This window comes from Sorex araneus, chromosome 11 (genome assembly GCF_027595985.1).
Source record: "Sorex araneus isolate mSorAra2 chromosome 11, mSorAra2.pri, whole genome shotgun sequence".
Lineage (NCBI taxonomy): Eukaryota > Metazoa > Chordata > Mammalia > Eulipotyphla > Soricidae > Sorex > Sorex araneus.
In genome coordinates, this window is record NC_073312.1 from 9,870,612 (window position 1) to 9,896,769 (window position 26,158).

The window sequence follows — 26,158 nt, forward strand, 5'->3', positions numbered from 1 at the left end:
GGAGCCGGGTCTTGGGACCCCCCTGCCCCCAACCTGGATGATCTCAGTTCCCGGCCTGCACTGCCCCCCTGTGTGCTGGCGGAGCTCCTTCCTTGGGACTCTCTTTAAAGAGGGAGACGGATGGAGAGATGAGCTGGGGGCAGAAGCAACTCTTTCCTAGATGAGGCTGGTTGTGCCTCCGGAGAGGAAAACGCAGCTTATCCTCCTCCCAGGGCGAGGGCAGAGAAGGATGAGGAGACCTTGTTCTTGCTGCCTTTCCTCCCCACTGCCCAAGACGGGGGCCCACCCTAGAGTAGCGTGCGTGCCTCCTGGGGGCACAGCGGTTTGGCACAAGACGCCCCCACACCTTGCAGGTATGGGACCTCCATGTCTTCAGCCCCACAGGGACCCCTCGCCTGTCTGTGCAGAGGTGGTGGGCACACGAGGAAAGGAGGGGTGTGTCCACACAACTTGCCGTTTCAGGGACCCCCACCCTGATGTCCTGATTGATAACACCCCTTTTGTGGATGAAGAAACAGACCAGCTGGCTCCCACACTCCGACTCCTGCTGCCCGGGGGGAGAGCCGGAGGGGTCCGGGCGTGGAGAGAGAGAAGTTCCCACCGTTCACTCATTCAGTCAGGCCACTCCAGGGTGTACCTGTGCCAGCCAGTGCCCGGCTGCCACACTCTGCCCACACCGATTCTTTTTCCCCATGCCGGAAGCTCAGCCTCCCTGTGGCCAGCTGCCGGCAGCCTCCGGCACCCAGATAAGGAGCTCTAGTGGATGTGCTTCCGGCCCCACGCGTGCCGCTGGACTTCCAATGCACAGCCGACCACAGCGGGAGTAACCTATTTTTTTTGGGGGGGGCAAATTTTTAAATAATTTTTATAATTTTTTTGTAATTTATTTATTTATTTTTTAATTAGTGAATCACCATGGGGGTACAGATTTACACATTTTCGTGCTTGTGTTTCCCTCACACAATGTTCGAGAACCCATCCCTCCACCCATGTCCATTCTCCACCAGTGAACCCAGTATCCCTCCCACCCACCAAACCCATCCCCCCAACTCCACCCTGCTCTGTGGCAGGGAATTCCCTTTTGTTCTCTCTCTTTTTGGGGGTGCTGTGGTTTGCAATAGGGGTATTGAGTGGCCATCGTGTTCAGTCTCTAGTCGACTTTCAGCACACATCCATCTCCCTTCCCGAGCGGGATCTCCATCCACATTTGACTTGGTGTTCCCTTCTCTAACTGAGCTGCCTCTCAGGGGAGATTTTTTTTTTTTAATTTATTAGTGAATCATCATGAGGTACAGTTACAGACCTACTTCCATGCTTGCGTTTCAGTCATACAACGGTCGACTGCCCATCCCTCCACCAGTGCCCATTTTCCACCACCAGTGGTCCCAGCATCCCTCCCACCACCCCCACTCCATCCCCTCCACCCCACCCCACCTCTGTGGCAGGGCATTCCCTTTTGCTCTCTCTCTCTCTCCTTTTGGGTGTTGTGGTTTGCAGTAGACATATTAAGTGCCCGTCATGTTCGGTCTATAGTCTATTTTCGGCCCGCATCTCCCATCCCGAGCAGGCCCTCCTAGTACCCTTTACTTGTTGGAAGTAATCTATTTTTACTGCACCATTTATGTACGGCAGGGACAGCAGTGACAAGGGTTACTGCAGAGATGGAGACCAGGCCAGCAGGGCCCGGCTCCTCCCTCGAAGAGGATGCTCCATCCTCCATCTGTCAGTGCTGATGGGACCTAGTTTTCCATACAATTAGCATACAATTTCCATACAATTCCATACAACATACAATTAGCACGGGGCCTCTGGCTGGGAGCAGGCTGCTACGTGCAGGTAGACCAGGATGGCGCTTTCCCGTGGGCATCAGAGAGGCCTCTGGCCGGACCCCTAGCAGGAGGCTCCCCTGCTGCTCGGCGGAGGCCCAGCTGGGCGCTGTGTCCCCTTCTCTAGGGAGAAGTTGCTCTTAGCAGTGCACGTGGCGTGTGGTTCTGGGGCTGGAACCGGGCTCCGCCATGTCCCGGGCCCCTCCCCGAGAGATTTTCCCAGACCGGCATCCTGTTGGGGGTGAGGAAGTGATCATGTTTCTCCCTGTAAGCCTTTCCACCTGCCCCCCGAAACGGGACGCTTTCTGTTCCTTCCTCCTGAACGGCCTTCCATGCACCCCCCCCTTTCCGACCTAGGCCAGCCACTCGGCCCCGAGTCCCTGTGCCACACAGGTGTGCTGGGCGCTCGCTTGCTTGCAGGCAGGTAAGTAGGATTTTGGTGCACAGCCAGTTCCGGGCACTGGATACGGGCACAAAGCCCCACCCCAGGGCACTGCCCCTGGCGTATTATCAGCTGCTCCTGAAACCCAATGCCCACCAGGCCAGGCAGCCAGGTGTGCCCCAAACAAGGCTATTTTTCCTCCCTAGAGACCCCCACCTCGTCTAGAGGGGGCTCGGGGGGCTGTTTCCAGCGGGCAGGGTTTCCCCAGCTCTGCCCGCTGGCAGGGTGAGCTTCCTTTCCTGCCTCCCTCCTTCTGAGACCCTGCGTCAGCCCCTGCTGTGCTCAGTCTTCCTGAGGGTGTTGACTCAAGGCTCTTCTCTCCCCCCTTCCTTCCTCTCTTCCTCAGCCCCCCTGGCTGCTGCCACCCCGGAGGGCTGGCCCTCCTCCCCGCGCCTGACTGCAGACAGGCCTGCTTGAGACCACGGGGCCCAAAGCTCTAGGCCCTGCTCTCTCGGGGACTGGCTGTGTATCCTTGGGCACGACTCTGAATTTCTGAGCCCAGGGTCCTCACAGGGGTAAGAGCAGACATGACGCCCGATGCCCCCTACACAGGAAACACAGGAAGTAACCAGCCCGGCTGACCCAGAGACCATCGTGGAACCTTCCAGCAAGTCTGCATTTTCACTTCCTCGGCCTCGATTCTCAGTCAAAGGTTTCCCTGGAATTATTTTGACTGCACCTTTTTAATATTTTGATTATACTTAATTATGTTTAATTACATTGCCCATGAGTCACTTCAAATGATTGTTGAAATGAGGCAAGAAAGACACACAGAGACAGGCAGATAGCAGGACAGGTGACACAAGACGGAGACAGGGAGATGAGCAATGACAGAGAAGCTCTGACCTGACCTGGGCACCAAGCACTAGCTGAGGGAGGCAGGGCCCAGCCCAGCTCCTGTGCCTTCTGCAGGCCCTTTGGGTTGACCCACAGGGTGGGAGGGGGACGAACCTGGAAGCAGGATCTTCCCCTGCTACAGGATCTTCCCCTGAACAGGGAAGGGTCCCGAAAGGCTGGCTGGGAAATCCAGGTCAACTTCCTGAAGGTAGGGGAACTGGAGACTGCAGGAAAGGTGTGATGGAAGTGGAGGAGGATAGACGGGACCCCTTTAGAAGACCCACTGCGAGTGAGCAAACTAGCCGGGCACTCAGAAGGAAGGAACACTCAGCAGAAAAACCCTCACTCCCCCATAATGCATACATACACACGTGCACACACACGCACACTCAATCACACATACCCATGTAGATATACACGTTCATTCCACACACCAGATGTAGATATACACATTCATCACACACATGTAGATATACACATTCATCACATACCAGATACCCATACACAGCTATACACACACAAATCTTGGCATACACACCCAGATACACACATACAATACATTCTCACATGGCCATATACACTCAGACACATATAAACACATGTACATACGCATATCCATGCAGGCACCAATATATGCATATCCACATACATGCCCTCATACAATATACAATCCATGCATACCCACACACACACTCACACTCATGTATACACCTATGCACACCCACTCACACAATATACCCCAGACACATACAGCCATGTACATACATACACCAATACACTCAAACATGCCCATATACAAACATACGCATACAACCTATAATACACAACCCCGTGAATGCCATATGCTTACACACATGCACATGCCCAACACACCCATATGTACACATATGTAAGGACACTGTACAATACATGTACATACTCACACACCCACAGACACTATATACCCACATATATGCACATATCCACACACCCATAGACACTATACATTGACATACATCCACACACCCATAGACCCTCAGATACACACTCACCTTTTCCCTCACACACCCCTTTACGGAGCCATGGCTCTTAGGGGCCCACCCCCCACCCCTTCACATCCCCAGGGTCCCCCTCACCACCTGGAAGAGCTCCGAGACCCCTCTGGCCATGCCTACACCCAGGGCCTCTCAGGAGTGCCTTTGGCACCTTCTCCGAATCTCTGGGGGTGGGGCTCAGAAACTATGATGGAAGCTGGGGGTGGTGGTGGGAACAGACTACTCAGAGTCACTAGGACACCTCAGTGGAGGGTCTTGAGAGCAGAGATGCTTGCCTCACCGGCACAGGTGCCCCGCCTGGAGGTACACAGAGTAGAGTCCCCAGGAGAGGCTGGGACGGCTCAGGTGAGGCCTTCAAGGCCGTGCACAACCAGCCTGGCCCCCAGCAGTCTCTGCTAGCCCCCACCGGCCAGCCTGGACTCCACCACCCCTGCAGCGCCCCCACCCCACCCCCCACACACACCCCAGGCCAACCTGGTCCTCAGCCCGAGAGATCCATCTCAAGCCTTTCAGCATAGGCGGGACCAGGACGGGCGCTGCCTGGAAAGAAACAGGTCAGCAGACACCTTTCCTACTGTCCAGAAGGGACTGTTTGGGATCATTAATCAACACATCACCAACACCCAACACCGAGGGATTGCTCTATATCAGAAGACATATAATTAAGGAAACAATAGCAGGCTTGTTGAATATTTTATTCTTAAAGATTGTTAATTATCTTTAGCACCCTGACACCTCCCAAGGTTCTCCCCAATCTGTAAAGATCAAACACGAGGCTACCAGGTAGCTCTCTACAGAGATCCGAGACGCAGCGGGCTGGGCTTGGAGGGGCCCCAGTGCCTCTGCTAGCTGGACCTGCCCACTGGGCGGAAGGGGAAGGGTTCTTGCAGCTGCAATGTTATACTCACTAGAGCTTAATTACACCCTCCCCTCAGCACCTCATTTGCTTAGGGTGCAACTATGCTACTGCGGGTGTAGTGACTTGCCCAGGACACAACTGTGCAGCTGAGCTGGAGAGATGTGAGCCACACTTAGGTCTTCTCAGACAAGCTGCAGCCGGTGGCTGTGGTCTCTGGGCCCAGCCCCCTGCAGGTGGGAAGAGATCAGCAGCCTCAATCCAGCAGCCTGAGCACCCCAAGCCTCAGAAAAGCCCAAATGGTAGGCTCGGAGAGGGGCCAGCAGGACCTGCCAGGAGGCTGCCTCTGACCCTAAGGAAGAGGCCCCCGTGTGGGAACACCCAGTCCATATTGGGGTGTGCAGGAGAAGTCACGGACCACAAGAGAGCAAAGGTCAGGAACAGAACCCCTCCTGAGACCCTGGAGTTCCACTGCTCTAGCAAGACCCCTTTAGAACATCAAGATCTATGACCCTACAAGAGATGTCACCCCCATTCCTCCACAGTGGGAAGAGGGGACCATTTGCACCTCCTTCGCTAGGCCTCCCCCCACTCACACCAGATCATACTAGGGTGCGTCTGCTCACAGCAGAGCATTGTCTCATGGAGAGGAGGAGGAGGAGGAGGAGGAGGAGGAGGAGGAGGAGGAGGAGGAGGAGGAAGAGGAGGAGGAGGAGGAGGAGGAGAAGGAGGAGGAGGGGGAGGAGGAGGAGGAGGAGTTGCCCAGGACCTGTGCTTAAGCTTTGCAAAGACTCCTATGATGAATCCACCTGAAAACTGTTACTAGCGAAGAGAGAGATTGTCTGAACTTTATATCTGAGCTGCCTGCTAGAGGGTTGGGGGGGGGGGCAGAGGGCACAGAGGGGGCCCACAAATGGCCTTGAAGGGATCATGTGTATTTATATGCTAGTGTTGCTGTAACAAAGCGCCACAGGCAGGGGTGTTGGACAACTTTTATTTCCTCCCAGCTCCAGAGGCTGATCCAAGGTCCAGGAATCCAGGAATTCCTGCTGGGAGTCAGCAGGGAAGGAAGAACGTGCTTCGGACCCCATTCTGCCTCACTGATGCTCCTCTTCTTGCCGTCTCCGGATCATCTTCCTTCTAAGTGTGTGTCCAAGCAGCCCCTCTTGGTAAGAATCCCAGTCCCACTAGATTAGGGCTCACCTAAATGACCTCTTTTTTTTTTTTTTTTTTTTTGCCCCTGGAAAGGTCCAACGCCAAATGCTGGGACTTAGGACTTCAACATAAAAAGCAGTGGATTTCACTCACCCAATAACTGTCAAAGATGGGAGAATACACCCAGCCTTCTACTGCTATTGAGCTTTCAGTATTTTCATAACACTAGGAGGGGACACACAGGGACACGAGTATCAGACAACAATGTCACCAGGTAAACGCTAGTGAGACTTGTTCTGCAGACTGCAAAGGAAATCCTCAAATTTGGTGCTTTTACAAAATAAATATGGCAATTTGGGGAGAAAGTGAGTTTCTCCACTAAAGACACAGCCAAGCCCAAGTCGCATGTCTGACAGGTGTCTGTAGAATCCCTTCTCTGCCGGGATGCTGGACTGGCCGGACTCTGCCCAACTCATGGATGGGAACCAAAGCCAGTGGCATCTTGCACTGCTTCACAGAAGAGCCGTGGCCAAAACAGCATGGAAGAGGGGTGTCCTCTTCTCCTTAGCACCAGAGGGCATTACCTGGATCCGCTCTGAGAACCCACCAGGCATGACTAAAATGTCCCACCCAAAGGGGAGAAATTCAGTGCCAAGGAGTCAAGATCAGTCATGGAGTCCAGAAAGTCCAGAAAGCTCTCAAGTACCCTGGCATGTATGTGATTCTTTCCCTGTGAGTGTTCACGTGCATTGGTTCAGATGGTTTGGTCATTGAACATTTACATTATCTTTAAGTAGCTCCCGTTTTTTAAAAATTTTATTACAAAGTTATTCATAGTTGGGTTTTTGGCATACAATGTTCCATCAGTGATCCCACCAGAAGTGTCAACTTCTCTCCACCAGTGTCCCCAGGTTCCCTCCCCTACCCCTCACCCCAGACCCAGCCTGCCATCTTGTCAGGCACCTTTTTTAAAGTTGGTGATTAAAGTTTGGGCCTTGAGATTTCAGTGTTGATAACTCTTGTTTGGATACATAACTCTACTATTCCTTAGCACCACCAATGTACCTGGGTCCTCTTGACCCCTGCCTGTTGCTTCTCATTTATCGCTTCCCTCCCCTTTCCCTTCACCCTATTTCTCTCCTTCTCCCTATCTTCTGGAGCCAAGAGTGATCTGGGCATCCCCACGCCCCCTTAAACCATTGTATTTCCTCGCCCCTTTATTCTAAGTACCACATACAAGTGGTATCATCCTGCTTTTGTCCTTTTCCTTCTGCTGATCCCTCTCATTTTAGAGTGAGAAATAAGTCTGATTATTTTGAACCATCCTAAGGAAATTTATTTTCTACTCCCCTATCGGCGGATACTTAGACCACTTCAATATTTCCCTGGAGCAAATAATGACTAATAACTAATCTCATCCATATGTCACTTCATATATGAAAGTGAGTGTGTTTGTGGAATAAATGCTTAAAAGAGGAAGTAAGCGGGCTGGAGAGATAGTACAGCGAGTAAGGCACTTGTCTGGCAGGTGGCCCTCTGGGGTTTGATCCCTGGCATCCCATGTGGTCCCTCATGCAAACTGGGAGTGATTCCTGAGTGCAGAGCCAGTGGCCAGAAAATAAATAAATAAATAAATAAATAAATAAATAAATGGAAAGGATAGAGTGAGGGAATAGAAAGGGAGGGAGAGAAGGAGGAGGGAAGGAGGGACACAGAGAGGAAGCCAGGCTCAGGGGAACAACAGATTGATATGGAGCCAGGAGGGTACAACTCACAATCAGGCAGCAGCTTAAAAAGTACCAGGTAGAGATAAGGTGCCTATTTTGGTTCTAATGGGAGCAGGGGTTCACAAGTGAAGATCAGGAGATCTGGGGGCCTCTCCCAGAGATTCTTCATTGGTGCAAGGAGACCTCCAAGTTACACCCAGCAATGCTCAGAGGGCTCAGAGGTGCTGAAGGTTGAAATAGAGTGGGCTGTGTGCCAGGAAAGCACCTGAGCCCCCATCCCCGTAATATCTCTCCAACCTTCTCATTTTCCCCCAATAATCCTCCGGCTTGGTTCTTTTGACTGAACAGGAGAAAGCAAATGGGATGGGGGTGGGGGTGGGGGTGTTGCTCCTCTCCCTCCCGTGGTTCTTTACTTCTCTTTATTTTTTCTTTTTTAGCTTTTTAGGTCATGGCCAGCAATGCTCTGGGTTACTCCTGGCTCTGCACTCAGAAATTACTCGGGGGATGATATGGGATGCCAGGGATCAAATCTGGGTCAGCTGCATGCAAGGCAAATGCCCCCTCCGCTGTACTTATCACTCAGACCCCAACCTCCTCCGTATGGTTCTGCACTGAAAAAGGCCAGCAGGACAGGGCCGGGAAGCAGTGGCCAGCACCAGGAAGAGGCCACAGGCTGTTGCATGCCCACTGGGCACCAGCAGTGTCTGTGTGAGGGGACAGCCTGGCTCTCCTCCTGTCCACCAACTGGTTAAAGACCTGGAATAGAGGCTGGGGAGCAAAGCAAGTTTCAGACAAAAGTCACTGGACCCGGATGTGCCCCCCACCCTTACCCCAGACCCCCAGGCCCCTGGATGTGCCTAACCCCTCTCCCCTGGTTAGGAATCAAGGGAGACAGCTAGACTAGAGTTTCCCACACTTCTTTGGCTTATTGCCCCCTTCTCAGAAAAAAAAAATGACTCAGCGTCTCCCTGGAAATCAACCTTCTTGAGATGAACAAACGGGAAACAGCTCCTCCCAGTTGTGCCAGAGGCCACTGTCACCCCAAGATCATTCCAGCACGCACACCCCACCCGGGAGGTGGGAGCACCCACTTCGGGGAAAGTCTGCTTTAGATTTCTTCCTGCAAGATGCTGCACTTGCCCCGAGGAAACCTGCTCAGACGCAGCCACTACATCACCCTTCACAAGGGCCTCATCACGCTCCCCTCACACATGCCTTACCACTCTCTCTACAAGGGCCTAAGCAGCGTACTACTTCCCCTCCCCTCCTCAACTCTCCCCCTAGCACGTGCTCAATAAAATCTCCTCTCAGCTGGGAACATTTGATGCGTATGTATCTGTGTGTGTGTGTTGTGTGTGTGTTGGGAGGGTGGGGTCATTGTGTGAATCACTGGGGAATCTCTCTGGGGCTGGGGAACTGGCTCCAAGGGCTATTGAAGAGTGCGAGCTTTGTGTGCCAGAGAGCTGGCTTTAACCTTCTGGCACCACTGGAATAATCCCCAAACACTGAACAGTGCTCCTGGGCACTGTTGGGCATGTCCCCAAACCCCAAAAAGAATAACAAAAAAGCATTTCAATAAGGCATTCCAGCTTGAGGAAACATCAGCATCATTCATTCCCCACCCCCCACCCCCAAAACTAGGTCCCGAGAGCTGTGTAAGTCTCAGCTGTGCTACCCTCTGACAAGCAGGAAAGGAGACATGAGAACCAACATGGCTTCAAGGCCTCAGCTAGCGGCCTCCCACCTGAAGGGAGGGACTGCCGGGCCCTGGGGTGTCTTGGAGACCCACTGAAGCCACTTAGGGGCATTTCAACGGCACTGTGGACTGGGCATCCCGGGCAGACGCCTTCTCCCCCACTTACAGGGCTCCCAGGGACCCACAGTCATGCACACACAGGCCCTTGCAGGCTCTCACCGATGCACACAAGCCAATGTTCACGTGTGTGCACCCTCAGCTCCTCCCTCCCTCATAGGCATAGGCACAAAGGTCCTCCTGGTCCCCAGGGCCCAGCACAGAGTTCAGGAGCTTTGTGGCTGCTGTTTCCCAAAGCTCCAGGCTCAGAAGGGGCAGCAGACACACACACACACATACACACACATACACACATACACACACATACATACACACATATACACACATACATACATACACACATACACACGTATACACACATACACACACATACACACATATACACACATACACACACATACATACACACATATACACACATACACACACATACATACACACATATACACACATACACATACTCACACACATACAAACACATACATACACACATACACACATATACACATATACACACATACACACGTACACATACTCACACACACATACAAATACACATATACACACACATACACACATACACATACATACACACATACACATACTCACACACACATACAAACACACATACAAACACACATACACACATACATACACACACACACACACCCCACCAGCCAAGAGTACATGCAGGACTGCTCAGAAGGAAACAGATTCATTTGCAAGAGCACCTGCCAAGGTGTCCCTCCAACACCCAGATCCCCGCCCTGAGCTCCCGTGTGTGGGGGTCCAGCTGCATGCTACAGGAGAGACGGGGCTAGGCGGGGGCTTCACAGAAATCCAGCTCATGGCTCCCTCCGCAAGCCACGGGAAACCAGCCTCCCCCACTCTTCCCCCCACACACGGGCTCTCCTCAGCCCCCAGACGGGCTCTGGAGGTGATGCCCGGCCACCACTGTGGTGTGCACACTTCGCTCCTGGCGTGTGAGCCGCTCGCTCCAAGGGACCTGACACACAGGCACAGCCAGGCACACTCAAACGCCTGCAGCCACCAGCACCTGAGCCCCAGAACCAAGCTCAGCACAAACTCTCCCTGAGGCAGAGCTGTTTGCTTCGGGGAAGGCACCTGCCTCGCACACAGCTGGCCCTTGTTTGAGGCTCGGCAGGACCTGGTCCCCCTGAGCACAGGGCTAGGAGGAAGCCCTTCCTGTCGCAGCACGGCTGGGCGTGCCCTGCCCCCAAACAAATGACAACTCTCTTCCTTCCCAGTTTCCATCCCAGGTACCCAGGCAGGAACTCAGCTTGACTTTGGTCTAAGCTGACAAGACCTGGAGTCCCCAGGCCAGGCCCTGGGCCCCACAGGAAGAGTCTTGGGGCAGGGGGGACCCAGAAACTTGGCTCAGGACCAGGACCAGCAGGTGCCCCTAAAGTGACCCTGCCCCTGGGCTGGAGCGATAGCACAGCGGGGAGGGTGTTTGCCTTGCATGCGGCCGACCCAGGTTCTAATCCCAGCATCCCATATGGTCCCCTGAGCACCGCCAGGGGTGATTCCTGAGTGCATGAGCCAGGAGTGACCCCTGTGCATCACCGGGTGTGACCCAAAAAGCAAAAAAAAAAAAAAAAAGTGACCCTGCCCTCCACTATAGGCCAACTCAACTGACTTCCCGGTCCCAGCGGAGGCTGAAGCTGGGCACCCAGGGACCAACTGGGGTGGGGTCGAGAAGGTGGTCTGACAGGGGGGAGGGACCCCTGGCATCTCAGGAAACAGAGAGGACACCCCTGAAACTATCACTTCATCCTGCCTTTTGGCCCACCTCTGGCCAGGTTTGATGTCCTGAATGAAGTTCCTAGGCCTCAGCCCAAAGTCCTGTGCCACCTGCAGATGGGGGCAGGCGACTTGGCGCTCCCTCCCCCTCCCCCAGCTCCTGCCAGCTCCTCCTCCTCAGGTGTGGGGAGTGGGGGAAGGGCAGGCAGGCTCTCTGGGGAGCAAAACGGAAGCCCCCTGAAGTGACCCCGTTTCTGAATGAAATTGAGCTGCCATTTTCATCTTCTTCCCAAATGTCAGCAGCGTTAGATCAGATTAGGAGCTAATCTCTTGCCAAAAATTCATTTCTCCAAACAGGAGAGGTGCCCGCAGGCGGGTGGAGGTTTGTGGTTAGTTTCCTCGCCACCCCCCCATACCTTTCCTCACTGGCTTGGATGGGGGGGTGGGGGTAAAGGCCCCAGCCACCCTCTTGGAGACGGAGCAAGGGAACCCACCAGCAAGGACATGTTGCGGGGGGAAGGTGCTGGAAGGGCCTGGAAGTCTACACACCTTCCTCCCTACTAAACCTAGGTCCCTCCCCAAAGCCCACCTACCCGCGTCCCCAAGTCCCCAAACCCCCAAGTCCCCCACCCAGGGGATGGAGTGGAGAAGAGGAAAGGAAAGCAACAACAACCTGAAGAGAGAGGAGGAAAGGGAGGGTCCACTAAAGGCACTGGTCAGTACCCGGCCGGCCCTCATCTGACAAGTGACCAGAGCAAGTGGCTGGGCTGAATGCGTAATTACCCCCAAGTGAAAATTCCCCATCTAATTTGATATTTGGTTCTTTGCAGAAGCTATAGCCTTCGTAAATAATATACAAAGTAAGAAACCTAATCCCGCCTGCTAGAATGTTTAATTCATCATTATGCGAGCTAATTGGAAGGTGATTATATGGTAATTGCTCATTAGTGGTGTATATTTATCGCTGTACCTTATGTCAAGGCCATGGGAATTGTGTAGAGTCTGTTCTCTCATTTCAAGGATCAGTTTCAGAAGCAGGAGCGAGGCAGGCAAGATCAAGTTCTTCCTGACGTCAGGGTCCAGCCGAGAGCTGGGGAGACCCGCGCTATATATAGGGCTTGGCGCGCGCCGTCGGTGGCCGGGGCGGAGGGACCAGACAGCCAGGCCACTGGCAGGCCGAGCCGGTCCTCCCGCCGGGAGAGAAGAGAAAACGGCCTGGGCCACTCTCCAAACGCGACTCCGTCCCTTGTTCCCCACCCCTCCCCCCGCCCGCACCTCAGGGCCCTGCCTGCGTCTGGGCTCTCTGGGGTCCTCCTGGGAGAGGAACCCTTCCCTTCCCCTCGGGTCCCCCGCGATGCGGCGGGGACGCGGGTGAAGGGGGCGGGGGTCCTCGAGGCTTAGACAGGACTCGGGGTAAGAGAGGGAGCAGGAGGGGGAGGCTTGGCCGGGCGAAAGACGCAGTTCGGAGACGGAGGCTTCCTCCCCCGCCCCCCGCACCACCCACCACGTCCGAACTCTCCCACCTCCGCCGGATGGAAACAGACCCCGCATCCCCACCCTCCGTACCCCGCGGGGCGCGCGCCGGGGTGGTGTCGCTGGGCAGGAGCACCTCTTCTCTCTGGGGAAGGCGGCACCGCCTGGCGAGTGGGGGGGGAAGTTGGGGGCTCCGAGACACGATGCGCGCCCAGCCCAAACCTCGGGCGGGCCCGCCGCAGGGCCTGGAACTCGGAGAAAGCGGGTCCCTAGCCCCAGAAAGTGGGGAGCGGGCGTGGGCTGCGTCCGCGGGTGGAGGCACGGCCTAGGCCGCGGGCCTCCCGCAGCGGCTCTCGGCGGCGGCGGGCACCGAGCTGGGGCAGCCGCCTCCCGCCGGGCATCTGCGCACGTGGGCACGAGCTTGGGCGCGCTCTGGCGCCCCCTCAGAGGAGGGCAACGGCGCCGCCGGGCTCTCTTCTGGGCCGCCGTTCCCAGGGCGCCCGTCCCCACCAGATCCCCACCGGCCACAGACCCTCGGAAACAAAAGGCCACGCGGAGGCCAGGGCGAGGCCGATCGATGGACCTTTCGCTTTCCAGCGTGGCACCGCGTCGGGGTTCCTGGCGTACCAGGTCGCGTCGGGAGAAGCCACCTCCTGCGCTCGGGCCACGGTTGGGGTCAGCGGGTTCTCAAAACTCTCACTCCCCCACTCTCTCCCCGACTGTTTGGGGGACGTCAACCGGGCGCCTGGAGGTGGGGGTGACGGGGGGGGGGGGTAGGCACCTGGGCTGAGACTAGGGCTGCGTTCACGCGCAGAGCGGGCCCCGCACCTCGGCGGCGGCGCGGTCTGCGCGTCCCAACGCTCTAGGCCGCCCCTTCGCTCTCCTGCGCCGCCAGCCCGGCCGCGCTGCCGCACCCCTGGAAATCAAAGGCGATCGCTGGGATAATAAAGGCCGGCCTAGGAAAAGTCGCAGTCACCAAATACGGCCATGGTTTGCCAAACTCCAGAGCGAGTGAGTGGTGCGCTCTGGGAACCCTTACACACCACCAAGCCTTTTCGCAGGCGCGCGCGTATAGATCCCGAGACACAAATGCTGCTCTGGGCCGGGCATGGTTGACATCGCGGGGAACCCCACCCAAACACGAGAAACGTCACGCGAGCGCGCGCACGCGAGCGCACGCGCGCACACACACGCACACACATCCCCATCTCCTGAGACTCAGCCCGCATCCCCAGTCACACACCCACTGCACCCACCCAGAGCAAATTCTAAAAACAACTGCGCTCCTTTGCAGGCCCTCAAGAACCAGCCCTCCGCTTCTCCCCACACTCAGTGCCATCCGGGTGCGGCTGGGGCAGATGGCGCTCGGCACACTCACAATCCACACTAGTGGCCTGCCCTCTCAGGCCTCAGACTGTGTTCCCAGCTGAGCCCTGGGCCGTCCCTCGCACCCCAGTGCCATCTCCACCCGACACAACTGCCTTCCAGCTGCAAGTCCTCTGCTCAGTGTCCTCAAGCCCGTGCAGACACACCAGCTTCTCCCCCACACTCACAGGCGCACCCCGAATGCGACTTGCAACTGTTCCCAGACGGCTAGCCGAGCCCAGATCCCTCCACTTCAGAGTGGAGTGGGGGTGAGGGGGACCCCCCAGCAGGAGCTCCTCCCCGTATCCCGGACTGGGTTCCTGCGGAGGTTTCCAGGGCCGCGTGCAGGCCCGAGCCCCCTCGCTGCCGGTCCCGTTTGGCGCGGCTGGCGGCTGGACACATTCCGTCCCCCGTACAAAAGTGGCCAGGCAGGTTCCCGGCCGCCGCCAAACGCTCCCGCTCCGGCTCGGCTCGGCTGCCAGCAGCAGAGTGAGAGGGACACAAGGGCACGCAACACCCAGAACGGGAGGCAGAAGCGGACCACAGACCGGGGAGCCAAACTTTCTCTCATCCCAGGAGTTCCTGGTGATTTAAAACCCACACCCCCAGCTCCCGACCCCTACATCACCCCCCTCCCCTCCCTTCCCCTCCCCTCCCCTCCGGGGCCGCGCTACCCGGCACTTGGTTGCACAGGATTCTGAGCGAGAACTGCTCGCGGGACTCACGTCCACCTCGCGGGCAGAGAAACGCGGCCTGGGCACCCTAATCTTGGCCATTCCTCTTGGTCCTCTGGAGTGGAGAGTGGCAAACTTTAACCCCACTCATCTCTGCGCCCCAAATCTACCGGACACGGGGAGGGTGGTGCGCCACAGGAAGAGGCCCTAGGCCACGAACAAGCAGAGCAGGACGCGGATTGAACGCGTACCCTGATCACGGTTGGGGTACCGACAGATCGCAGGGCGACGCGCAGGCGGTTCGCTGCAGGCAGGAAGGGCCGCGGAACCTGGTACTCCGTAGCCAAAGAAGCCTGCGGGGGTCACCCAGATCTGGCACCGGACGGCGACCCCGGGCCGAACGACTCCCACGCACCCTGCCCTCCGGGCTCCCGCCGAGGTCGCGCGCGCTCCGCGGCGGGAGAAAATACGCGCCCGGCACACGCGCCCCGCACCCGAGCCCGCGCGCCCCGCGCCCAGAGTCATCGTGGGATGGCATCTCGCAAATATTTATATTCTTCAGCACCACGGCAGCCCGCGTCCACATTAGACGCTCTAATCCTGCCACTTTAAATAGATGAATTAATAAAGCAAACGAGCGGCTAATAAGCTGCCTGTCTTGCCTTTTTGAGGCGGGGGAAGGACTGGAAAGTGCGCCAAATTTGTTTGCAGTGGATCAAGGCGAGCCGCCTCTGCTTCACTTTCTTTATCTTAATTCCGACTTGAAAAGATATAATTATCTAGTTTGAACAGAGCTGCTATCAAATCCTTCTTTGGGCCAGGAAGGGGGGCATTGGAGTGGATTGTGGCTCTCTGAGCCGCGCGGTGCAGCCGGAGATAGCGCGTAATGAAGATGTGGAGGCCCGAGATACAAAGGGCATTAACCTCATTAGCATGAAACCTTTTCTTCTTACCATTGTGGGACCCTTTCAGCCGTCTAATCCCCCCTATTTTCAAAGCTTGGTTTGTAATAAAGCTTTTAGGTTTTTTTTCCCCCAAAGCTAATAGTATTCTCTGATGATTTTATTGCTGTTACACTACATAGGACTTTTACCCCAAAAATCTTCATTGCCCTCCTCCCCCCCTCTTTTTTGTACTGAAAAAAAAGAATACTTTATGTCCCTGCAGAAATCAACGTTTTCATGAAGTTGGTAAGGAAACATTCTTTTTCTGGGAGAGTCTGTCTGAATTTTACCAGTCGGTGTCTGAGTTGGTGGTAAGTTTGGCTATGGAGGAAGAAAAAGCGAAACTTGTTTGAGGGAGAGATGCAAAGCCTACCCAGTGACAGCAAGGACACCTATCTGTCACTGGGTCACACTGACTGAGCAGCTCAAAGGGCCACTTGAGTTTCCAGGATCCCCTGAGCAGCACCTGTGCCCTCAAGAGGCAAGCCTGGGTATCCTGGGGTGGCCCCTCACCCCAACATCTCCCTGTAGCCAAATCTTACTCACACGTGTTCCTAGAAACAAAACAGGAGGGAAGAACCATGAATAACACCAGGACTGCCCAAAAAAATAAAAATTAAAAAAAACAGAGATGGGAGAACAGAGACAGAGATAAGGTATGGGTGAGTGAGTGGGGTGGGGGTGGGGGTACCAAGACTAGAGTCTACTTTAGAAGAGAGGAGAGGAGTTAAAAAAAAAAGGAAAGAAAGAAAAATTTCCATAGTGCCCTATAGTCGCCACACGTGCACAGAATGTCTAATCTTAACTTTTCAAGGCAGGATGTTAACAAAGCTTGTATTTTTGCCCAGCATTGTAACTTGGCCTTATCACAGTGTAAAGGGTGGGGAGATTGTCCTAAATTATGTCCAGGCAGCCCCCCTGGATCTGTGGATTAAGAGATTAAAGGAGACCACTGGGCAAGGCCTCCTCTTTCCCCTTCATATTCCTGGTATGATAATTGCTTAAACTGATTTGCACTTTCACAAAAGCCTGTAGGACGCTTTGTAGCTCGAACTGAACAGACGAGGTTTCTCTATCAATGGAAATAAAACTGATTAATGCAGCCTATCAGGATAAGAAGCAAATGAAGCATGCAAAAACAACCTCGTACCCCCAGAAGGGAGAAGGGGGGGAGCTAAGTTTCCTCCAAGACTAGTCACAACTTTTTCTTTAATGTTAAAATTCAGAGTTGAAGGTTTTTCCAAATGCTTGCCTTATAAGGTGGCTGAGGCCTCTGCTGTCTCACCACCTCCAGTAGAGTGGGGCCAGAGAGGGGAAAGAAAAAAGGAAGGGAAGGAGAGAGGGAGGGAGGAAGGAAGGAAGGAAGGAAGGAAGGAAGGAAGGAAGGAAGGAAGGAAGGAAGGAAGGAAGGAAGGAAGGAAGGAAGGAAGGAAGGAAGGAGAGAGAGAGAAAAAGGGAAAAGGAAGGGAGACAGAAGGGTATGAAGGTGGGAAGAAGCAGAGGCATGACTCGCTCTTTGAGGTCTGAATGAAAAACATTTAAAAGTGTCAGGATTCTGATTCTCCTAAATGTATTCCCCCATCCTGGGAAAAAATTCTCAATGCAACACTACATCTAGAATTTTGAAATAAAAACTAGAGATTAAAAGAAGCATTTTGAGCCTGAAACTCCAAATGAACTCCCTCAGGACTCCCTGCAATGGACAAAGTTCTGGCTGGAGAAGTTCCCTTCCTTCCTTTTTCTCAAAGATTTCACCGTCCCAACCCTCTCTCTTTTCCACACTTGTCTCTAATAGAAATGCCCAAGCCATCAGTCTGATGGCTCTCTCAGCTCAGACTGGGTTTCTTGAGCCCATTTGGGGGAGGATCACTCTTAAGTGATAAAGGTAACTTTTCTTAAAAAAAAAAAAAAAAGCACTTCAATTTCCCAAGACAACTACTCTGAGGGCATATTGATAAATCTTTATTGACAAAATATTGACATTGACATACTTCTTGGAAGTATATAGTGTGTTAGAATTCTAACAAATTAACACAAAACACAAAAATATTTACATTCTGGTATAGAAGACATTAAGGAAGCATTTGTCACTCTCTTTAGTAAGTCTATGATCTTGGAATAGAAACTCAGTGCTTGAAAACACGCTGCCCATGTCCTTGGCCACACTTAACACATCATCCCCGCTAACTACAGTCCGTCAGTTTCTGCAGTAGATTTAAAGTTTGGAATGGCCTTGCCGGTGAATTGTTGAACTCAGTCAATATCTCCAAACAATAAAAGGAGAAATTTTACCTCATGGTTTTAGCCCCAGGATGTTAGGAAAGGGAATGTCCAAGAAAAACAATTAATTTAGGGTTTTTTTTTTGTTCCAGTACAAGTCCTGACTCCTCCTGGGCACCCTCCCCCGCCCCCCAGCCCCCCTCCTGCTCCCCATTTCTCAGTATGAGGACCACTATGCGGAGCCCTACTTCACTTAGCTTTCACGATCACTTTGACGTCAGAAGGTATCAAAAAGTGTTTACAGACTGCACAGTTCTCGAAAAAAAAAAATCCAAATAAAAGGCACACAGAACCTGTCTTTGAAAGGAAAAGAAAATTACGATTCATTTTCTGTCTTTCGACACCATTCACCCAACAACTGCTACATGCAATTCAAGTTTTTGAACAGGTGTGGGGTGGGGCTGGCTATGGAATTTCGATTGTTATTATCACTAATTACTTTTAAACATGGGTGGGGGGGGACACTGCAAAGTGCAAAGTAAAAAGTCCTGTGCCTGGTTGGGTGTTTGCGTGTGTGTGTGTGTGTGTGTGTGTGTGTGTGTGTATGTGTATGTGTTATTATCATCTTTTTTAGAAAAAAAATCGGACTGCGATAAACGGAATGCCTGCCAACCATCTCGTCTCGCTGGTTTGGTGTTTGACTGACAGCTCCCCTTGTCAGAAAGCCTTCGGCCACATTAGGGTCTCTCTCTGCCTCTCTCTGCCTCTCTCTCGCTCAGTCTTTCTCGCTCTCTTCTCACTCACTCTCTCACTCTCTGCCTCCTCTCTCGCACTCACTCACTCTCTGCCTCTTTAGACAAGGGTTGCGTTGATGAAGGAGCCGCCTCTGACCTCTGCCATCTCAGTGCGCGCGCGGCCTCAGATCGGGACTGTCCTCGCTGCCCTCCTGGTCCCCAGCTTCCGCTGCTGCTCTCACTCCCTCTCCCCTTCTCGGTGAACGTGTGTGCGGTTTGGTTTTGATTTGGAAGTTTGTTATTTTTGTTTCTCCTCCTCTCGATCTCGGTTTTGCTTCGTGTTGTCCGCGTCTGTGGGGGTTCCATTTGTGGGTTTAATCATCTGAGGTCACATCTATTTCCTCGGGACTCGCCTGTTTGGTGGCGATCCTCCACCGGTTAATATGGTGTGTCCCTTTTTTCTTTTGTTGCGAATCTGAGCCTTCTTCTTCCAGCTTCTGTCTTTTGAACTTTGTCCTTCGGTTCTGAAACCATACTTTTACCTGTGGGCAAGAGGCAAATGGAGTGGTTAGTTCCTCCTCCCTCATGCTCTAAATCCTCTTCCTCCTTCGCCTAGTCCACACCGGATCTGAAACCCAGGTCAGGGGGGGCCCACCCTGTGACCACCCCTCAGTGGGAAGCATGGCACCTCTCCCCAGGCGCAGCACCCTTCTGACCCTGCCCTCGTCCCACTATGAACAAAAGCCTGGCAACAAACAAACGGGCAGACACGACCAAAACTAATAAATGGGAAGAAAATGTTCAAAGATGGGTCAAGAAGCCTCTGACCCGGACAGTTGCGGCAAAGACCTCCGTGTGGGCTACCATCGCTTCTGCAGGCCCGAGTTCTTTCTATTTTCCGCTCTGTTTGGCAGCGTGACCTAAATATAGCGCCTCCTCTGCGGAGCCCGCCTGGGGAGCCCGCCTGGGGAGGCAGACCTGCATGCAGGGCTCCTCCACCCAGGACACCCGCAGGTGAGATGGAGCCAGTGAGATGCAGGTGCTGGGAGGAAGCCAGGGGGATAGGGGGGGAGTAGGGGGGCAGCGGCGAAGGATCAGTCCAGCAGCTACCTTTTCAGCAAAGGAAAGGGGGCTCAAAAGTGAAAGCTTCTGAAAGGCGGTGGGATCAAAGGGAAGCGAGACCCGAGGAAGAGCCAGGAGAGGGAGAGAACTTGGTCTTCCACCCTTCTGGTTCCCTTACTTCCTAGGTCTAACCAGCCCCGGCCAGACCTGGCCAGGCTCCTCTCTGGTCACTTCACTTCCTCCCAGGGAGGAGCTAGCAGGCAGGGCCTCCTGGCATCAACTGCTAGAGGGCCCTGGAGAAGGGAGAGAAGGGCAGGTCCCAGCTGCAATTCTGACCTCCCCTCTGAGGCTCGCTGTGAGAGGGGTCCCTCGGCCCCAACCAGGCGGTAAAACTGCTCCAAATTCCCACCAGGGAGATAAGGGTGACAGAAATGGAAGTGACCAGCACCTCCCAGATCCCTCCCCCCCACCCCCCACCCCCGCCTCAATTGTCCCCGACAGCAACCCCCCGAGACTCCTGGGGTCGGCTCCAATCCTCCCTTTGAGATGGCCAGCCCAGGTCCCGGCTTTCTCTCCCATTGCCGCAGTCCCCCAAAGTGCCCCATGAAAAAGCCGAGCAGGAACACACGGCTGAGTTTAATTTGCTTTGAGTTTGCTAATTGAGGGGGAGGACGGTTCATTTCTCCCCGGCGCTCGCCCAAGGCGCGCGTCGGTGCGCTCGGGGCTTGACACGCACACAAAGGCCCCAGGCAGCGTGGGCAGCGAGGCGGACAAAGACCGCCGCCTCGGCCATCCAGGAGAAATCAGCCGGGCCGCGCCTGCTAACGGGCCCCGCACCAACCCGCGAGGCACTCGGCGGTTTTGTCCGAGGGGGACGTCTTAAAACAAAAGCCCTCGACCTCATTGCGCCTCCCAGAAAAAGTGTTACAACTTAATCTGCCCGAAAGCGTTACAGTTCGCGGAGAACTCTGACCCCGCCCTGCGGCTCCACGTACAGTAGCATCAACTGTAGCCCTAAACCCCCTCCCCGCCCCTGGGCCAGCCGGAGCCAGAACCGCCTCGGGATCCTATAGCGGCTCAGGGCTCCTGTCTCTCCCCCAACCCACCCCCCCTCCCCGGCCCCGCACCCCATTCCACCCCAAGAAGCGCCTCTGCACATCTCAGTTTCTCAGATGTAAGGACGCACCCAGGTTGTCAGGCCTTCTCTGATCCCCTCGAGGGGAGTAACTGGAGCTGTCTGTGTAGACAGGGAGGGGGCGACAGAATTTGCCCTTAACCCACACACCTTGATGCAGCCTCCAGCCTCCCACCCCAACACACACACACACACACACACACACACACACACACACATTCCCGACACCCCGCAGAGCTCTCCCTCTTTCTGGATCGCTACGGGGCGGCAGACTCTCTGAGCAAAACTCACAAAAAGTGCAGAAAGGTCCGAACAGGAGTTGCAAGCGGTGCCGGGCAGAAAGAGCGGCTGAGCCTGGCCCTCCAGAGGCAGAGACCCGGCTGCTCTTACAGCTCCAGGGCCCCGCACCTGGAAACACATTCTGAAACATCCGCTCGGAACCAGCTGCCAGACTGGGCACCTAAGGCCCGCTCTGGGTGCCACGCTGCTGTGCCAGCTGCCGGGGTCCAGAGCTCTGGGCCCGGGGTCGCCGTCCTAGTCCCGCTCACCTGAGTTTCTGTGAGGCTGAGACTGTGCGCCAGCTGCTTGCGCTCGGCGCCCACCACGTAGTGGTTCTTCTCGAAGGCGTGTTCCAGCCTCAGAAGCTGGGATGGGGAAAAGGCCGTTCGGATCCGCTTCGGCTTTCGGGCCAGAGCGTTGTGCAAAAGGAAGCTCTCGGGACTTGTGTCGTTCCCTGCAGGGGACACAGCAGAAGTCCCATTAGCTCAGGCCGCCCGGGCAGCGCGCTTCTCCCGAGCCGGGCTGGCAAGGCGAGCGCTTCAGGCCTCCGCGTACCCGCTGGTAGCAGCCCCGTCGGGGCCAACGGGCTGCCCAGGGCAATTGCAGGATCACGAATGCAGGCGCCAGGCCTCAACCACCAGTTTGTACCTGTTCAGCACTCAGAGCCCCTGCGATTCCGAGCCTGGGGCTCCGCCACCGGCGGACTCCACTGCCAGGGTGCCTACTGGAGCCCCGCGCTGAGGAAGGGGCGGCAGAGGCCGCTGGGGATGGGGGCCCAGGACCCAGAGAAAACTGTCTTCTCTGCTTTCTTACCTCTCCGGGAACTTGGGCCCGGGAAGGAGAGGCGGCGGAATTGGGGGGTGGGGGTCGGGGTAGGGGGGCGCTCTGCAGAGTTCCTGGGCACTTATTTTTAAATTGCCTTTCCTCTCCGGGAACGGGCGCTGCAAGGTTGTCTTAGCAGTCGTTCCGGAACCGAAATCTCGCCCAAGAGTGGTTTCGCGCAGAGGTGCGCGAGTTTCTGTCGCTGCCGCCTTCGTGGGCCGGGCAGTCCCGCTGCCCCGCTCCAGAGAACTGGGAGCCGCGAGCAAAGGGATCGAAACCCGGAGGTGCCTGCGCGCCGGCACCCAATGGAACCGCCCTCGACCCGGAAGATCCCGGTCTCCAGGCCCGGCGTGGGGCCCCAGAGCGTGGCCCGCGGAGAATGGGGAAAGGAAGCCCCAAACTTTGCGGGCACGGGCACCGAGTTTGGAGCTCACTCGTTATGAGCGGAAGTGAATTCCCCGCGAAACCCAAAGGAAAACAAAACCAGGCAGGAACGGAGGCAAATCTGAAGCGGGAATAAGGGTGAAAGGTGGTGGTGGGGGGGTTGTTTTGTTTTATCTTAATAGTGGGGTGTACGGGGGGCATTTCCGCGTTCGAGCAGGAAAGCCAAGGGTTAAGCATCGGACAAGCCGCAGAGTATTGATCGGCTGCTGCGGGGCGGACCCAGGTCTCTTCCCGGTTCCGATAGCTAAACTCCCAAGGCGTCCCCTTTTCTGGAGTTTTAACTTTCCTCCCACCCCCACGCAGAGAAGAAAATAAACACGTAGTTTTTGCTGCTGTTGTTGTTTAATAGCAAGGAAATAACACCCAGATCTTCCCCACTGCAGCCCGTCTCCCGGTCCAGTTCATTTTTTTTTCTACAACGACAGCAACAACAAAAAGCAAAAAGCAAAACAAAACCAGACTGAACCTGCCTTCCCGCCGCGGCTGCTCGGCGCCCGGTTTCAGACGCAGACCGTGCGGAGAGGAGCGAGAGCCGCGAGCCCCCGGACGCTTCCACCGGGCGGCTTCGCGCCTCTCCCGGGGCCGCAACACAGGAAAGAAGCCAAAGACTCTGGTCCGAGGACACGAAGGTCCCCTCGCCGCCCAAAGAGGGTCGGACTCCAGGGAAGCGGAGAGTGTGCGGAGGGGGCGCCGAGTGAGCGGCGAACGGGATCCGACGCCTGGGAAGGCGAAGCTGGCAGCCCGCTCCTCCCGCGCGCGCCCCTCCGAGCCGCGACGGGGTGGGCTTCGGGGAGCAGATGCAAAAGCCGGGGGTCCCGCGAGCTCGGAACCTCCTTGGCGACCGGCACGCCGCCCAGATGGTCCCGACCAGCCGCGCCACGCAGAGCACTTGGGGACAAGTTCTCTATCGAGCCGCGTCGCACTGCCCAGGGTCCAGCGGCCCGCAGGCCTGGCCCCCTGCACCCCCCGCCCCCGCCCCACCGCCAGACCGCAGCTGCGGGACCCGGGACCCGGTGCACGCGCGGCCCCCGAGGCCCCTCGGCGCCCCGTTTCCGAACGAGCCAGCGAACTCCCTCGCAGGCCTAGCCGGGCGCGCGTCCCGAGCAGGCCGGGGCAGTGCGGGATGCGGCGCGCCGCAGCCCCGCGACGTGGCACGTACCTTGGAAGCGGTGGCCCAGATATCGGTAGCGGTGGATGAGCCAGGGGTAGAAGGTGGACGGGTCCCGCTGCTGCGAGGCGAAGAGGGGGTGTGGCGAGTGCGAGGAGGGCAAGGGGTGGGCGGCCAGGGCGTGCGGCGGCGGCACCGGGTGCACCGGCACGGCGGGGTTGGGCGGGTGCGAGACCGCCTCGGCGAACACCAAGTCCGGGTTGGAGTAGACGCCCCTGCCGGCGGCGGCGGCGGCGGCGGCCGAGTGGAAGCCGTTGAGGAACGGGTTTATGGGGCTGGAGTTGGCGTAGCTGAGCGCCGCGGGACGGATGGGGTCCTCCGAGCGCGAGGCGGGCAGGGGACTGTCCTTGGCCACCAGCGACTCGATGGTGAAGCAGCGCTTGGGCGCCGGCTGGAACATGGTGCGCCGAGGCGCGGGCGCCCGGGGCTCCCGGCTCCCGGCGACCGCGGCGCGCTGCCTCCGCCGCCCGCTGCCCGCGCCGAGGACCGACGAGAATCGGGGACTTGTGGGGTGGGGGCGGGGTGGGGGGAGGAAAGGAAGAAAGAAAGGAAAGGAGAGGAAAAAGGAAAGGAGGGGGGAGGGGAAGGGAGCGGCGACGCCGAGGAGCCCGAGACTCTTGCACCAAACGCGCCCAACCTGGAGAGAGGGGGAAAAATCCTTCCAGAAGAATTTGCAGGCGTGGATCGGGGTATTTTTTTTTTTGGCGTGATGGCGTGGGGGGGGTGGGGGGATCGGAGTTAGAGGCTGGGAGGAGGGGGGGGAAAGTTTCTCGGGGGAGGCAAAAAAAAAAAAGTTTTCTCTCCTCTGCAAAAGGCGGGCAGGGCGCCCTAAGTCCAAGGACAATCCATGGAAGTGTTCGCTTCTTCACAAGTTGTGCAAACGATTTGTTAGTTCATGAGCCTAATTAGTGCGGGGATCACATAAACAGCTTCCTCCGAAGCCTGGTAAATGGCTTGATGATTGGTCGCTATTACTCGCCCTGAGGTGGAAGGGGGGAGACTCTTTAAAGTGCGTCAGAGGGAGGCGAGCGCCTGGGAACCCGGAGGCCTGGATCCGCGCCGAGAGTGGAACGGAGTCGGCGCCGCCGTCTCGGCCGAGCTTCCCGCCGCCCGCGCGGCCGCCCCGCTCCCCGCCCGCCCGCGCCGCGCGCCCCGTCCCCGCTTCCCGCCGCGCCCGCCGCCGCTTCTCCTCCTCCCTCGCCGCCTCCTCGTCCTTCGGTTTCTTCTTCTCTTCTTCGCCTCCTCCTCCTCCTCCTCTTCCTCTTCTTCCGCCCCCTCCTCCCCCCCTCCTCCTCCTCCTCCTCCTCCTCCTTTTTCCCCACCTCCTCCCCCTCCGCCGCCTCCTCTTCCTCCACCACCACCAACACTCCCTCCAGGACACCCCTGTCCCCTTGGAGTCCCGGCCCCGCGCCGCCTCTGCAGCGGCCCCCCTGGTCCCCAGGCCGGCTACACCTGAGCCGCCAGGACACACAGAAGCGCCGGCTCGCAGATTCCTCGCGCGCAGCCGCCGCCGCCGCAGATCCTCGAGGCCCGACGTCGGGGTTGCTGGGAGCCGCGCGAGGGTAAGCGGGCTGGGCTGGGTCGCGGACAGAACTAACGGAGCCCAGCGGCGCGGCCAGCGGCTTCCGAGGTGAGGAAGGAACCCGGCTGCTGGTGTGGGGGTCCTCCAACCGCGCCAAGCTTGGGGGTCCCAGGGTCCCAGCATTCCCGTGCGTTCGTTTGCAAATTGGCTCCGGAGTCGACAGCCTCTGGCTGGGGCAGGGGGCTTCAACTCCCGTCCACAGGGGCTCTCGCCCTGTGTGGGTGCTCTGCTTCTTCCCCAAAACTGTTTTTTTTTTTCTGTAATATCTGGGGCGGGGGCGGCCGAGGGGGGGAGTTGAGGTCAAGGGAGTAACGGATGTGGTGCAACTATTGTCGTTCGGTTGTCGTTATTACTTTTATTGGTGGTGTCGTCGTCGTTATTATCAGTGCTGTTATTGTTATTATTATTGCTATTATTATTCTGCCATCTGTCGTCCTAGGCGTGGGTTGCTATACAAACCCAGGGCTGGAAACTAGGAACGACAGACAGTTCGCGTCTCCGCTCCCGGACCGTGTCCGCATTTTCAAGCTCGCCTTCGGTTTTGGGATGATTTTAGGGCCGCGTTCCCTCATCCCCATTGGCTCACGCAGCGGCATAATTATGATCACATCCCAGGCTGCTGGCGCTGCTCTCTGTTTATTGGTGGTTAAGGGTCCATTATCTATTCATCAGCCGCCTCTTTTTTCCTGTCTTTTTTTTTCTTTTTGCCAATTACATTCTTCTAAAGTGAAGTACCAGCAGGTATTTTACAGGTTTACAATTAATGATTAAAAAAAAAATCTGATGTCCTTTAAATCTATTA

The 26,158-nt window shown here is 56.2% G+C and overlaps 1 protein-coding gene and 1 long non-coding RNA gene across 5 annotated transcripts in view; one reads left to right on the forward strand and one right to left on the reverse strand.

The window, feature by feature from the left end:
• Positions 1-17,857: 17,857 nt before the first annotated feature.
• On the reverse strand, positions 17,858-24,438 carry EMX2 (empty spiracles homeobox 2). Of its 2 annotated transcripts, XM_004611895.2 has the most exons (3): positions 23,766-24,309; positions 21,610-21,794; positions 17,858-19,406 (listed from the first exon to the last, which is right to left on the reverse strand). In XM_004611895.2, the coding sequence occupies exons 1-3, from the start codon at positions 24,172-24,174 to the stop codon at positions 19,239-19,241; spliced, it is 762 nt and encodes a 253-aa protein (XP_004611952.2). In that variant the 5' UTR covers positions 24,175-24,309; the 3' UTR covers positions 17,858-19,238. The 2 variants fall into 2 exon arrangements, with proteins under 2 accessions (XP_004611952.2, XP_004611953.2); XM_004611896.2 differs by lacking the exon at positions 21,610-21,794 and having other exon boundaries at positions 19,303-19,406; positions 23,766-24,438.
• A 648-nt stretch (positions 24,439-25,086) lies between these two features.
• The window catches only part of LOC129399409 (uncharacterized), a 40,800-nt gene continuing 39,728 nt past the window's right edge, over positions 25,087-26,158 (forward strand). The window contains exon 1 of one of the 3 annotated variants that reach the window (XR_008627063.1): positions 25,087-25,404. This is a non-coding gene — a long non-coding RNA (uncharacterized LOC129399409). The remainder of the gene's footprint in view (positions 25,405-26,158) is intronic. The other 2 variants (XR_008627062.1, XR_008627064.1) reach the window with 2 other exon arrangements.

Bases quoted from the DNA above. Each gene is read 5' to 3' on its own strand.
- EMX2 (XM_004611895.2), bottom strand. From the start codon at position 24,174: ATGTTCCAGCCGGCGCCCAAGCGCTGCTTCACCATCGAGTCGCTGGTG. The intron at 21,795-23,765 runs GTACGTGCCACG...TGTCCCCTGCAG, and splicing joins TCTGGGCCACCGCTTCCAAG to GGAACGACACAAGTCCCGAG. The intron at 19,407-21,609 runs GTGAGCGGGACT...TCTTGCCCACAG, and splicing joins TCAGCCTCACAGAAACTCAG to GTAAAAGTATGGTTTCAGAA.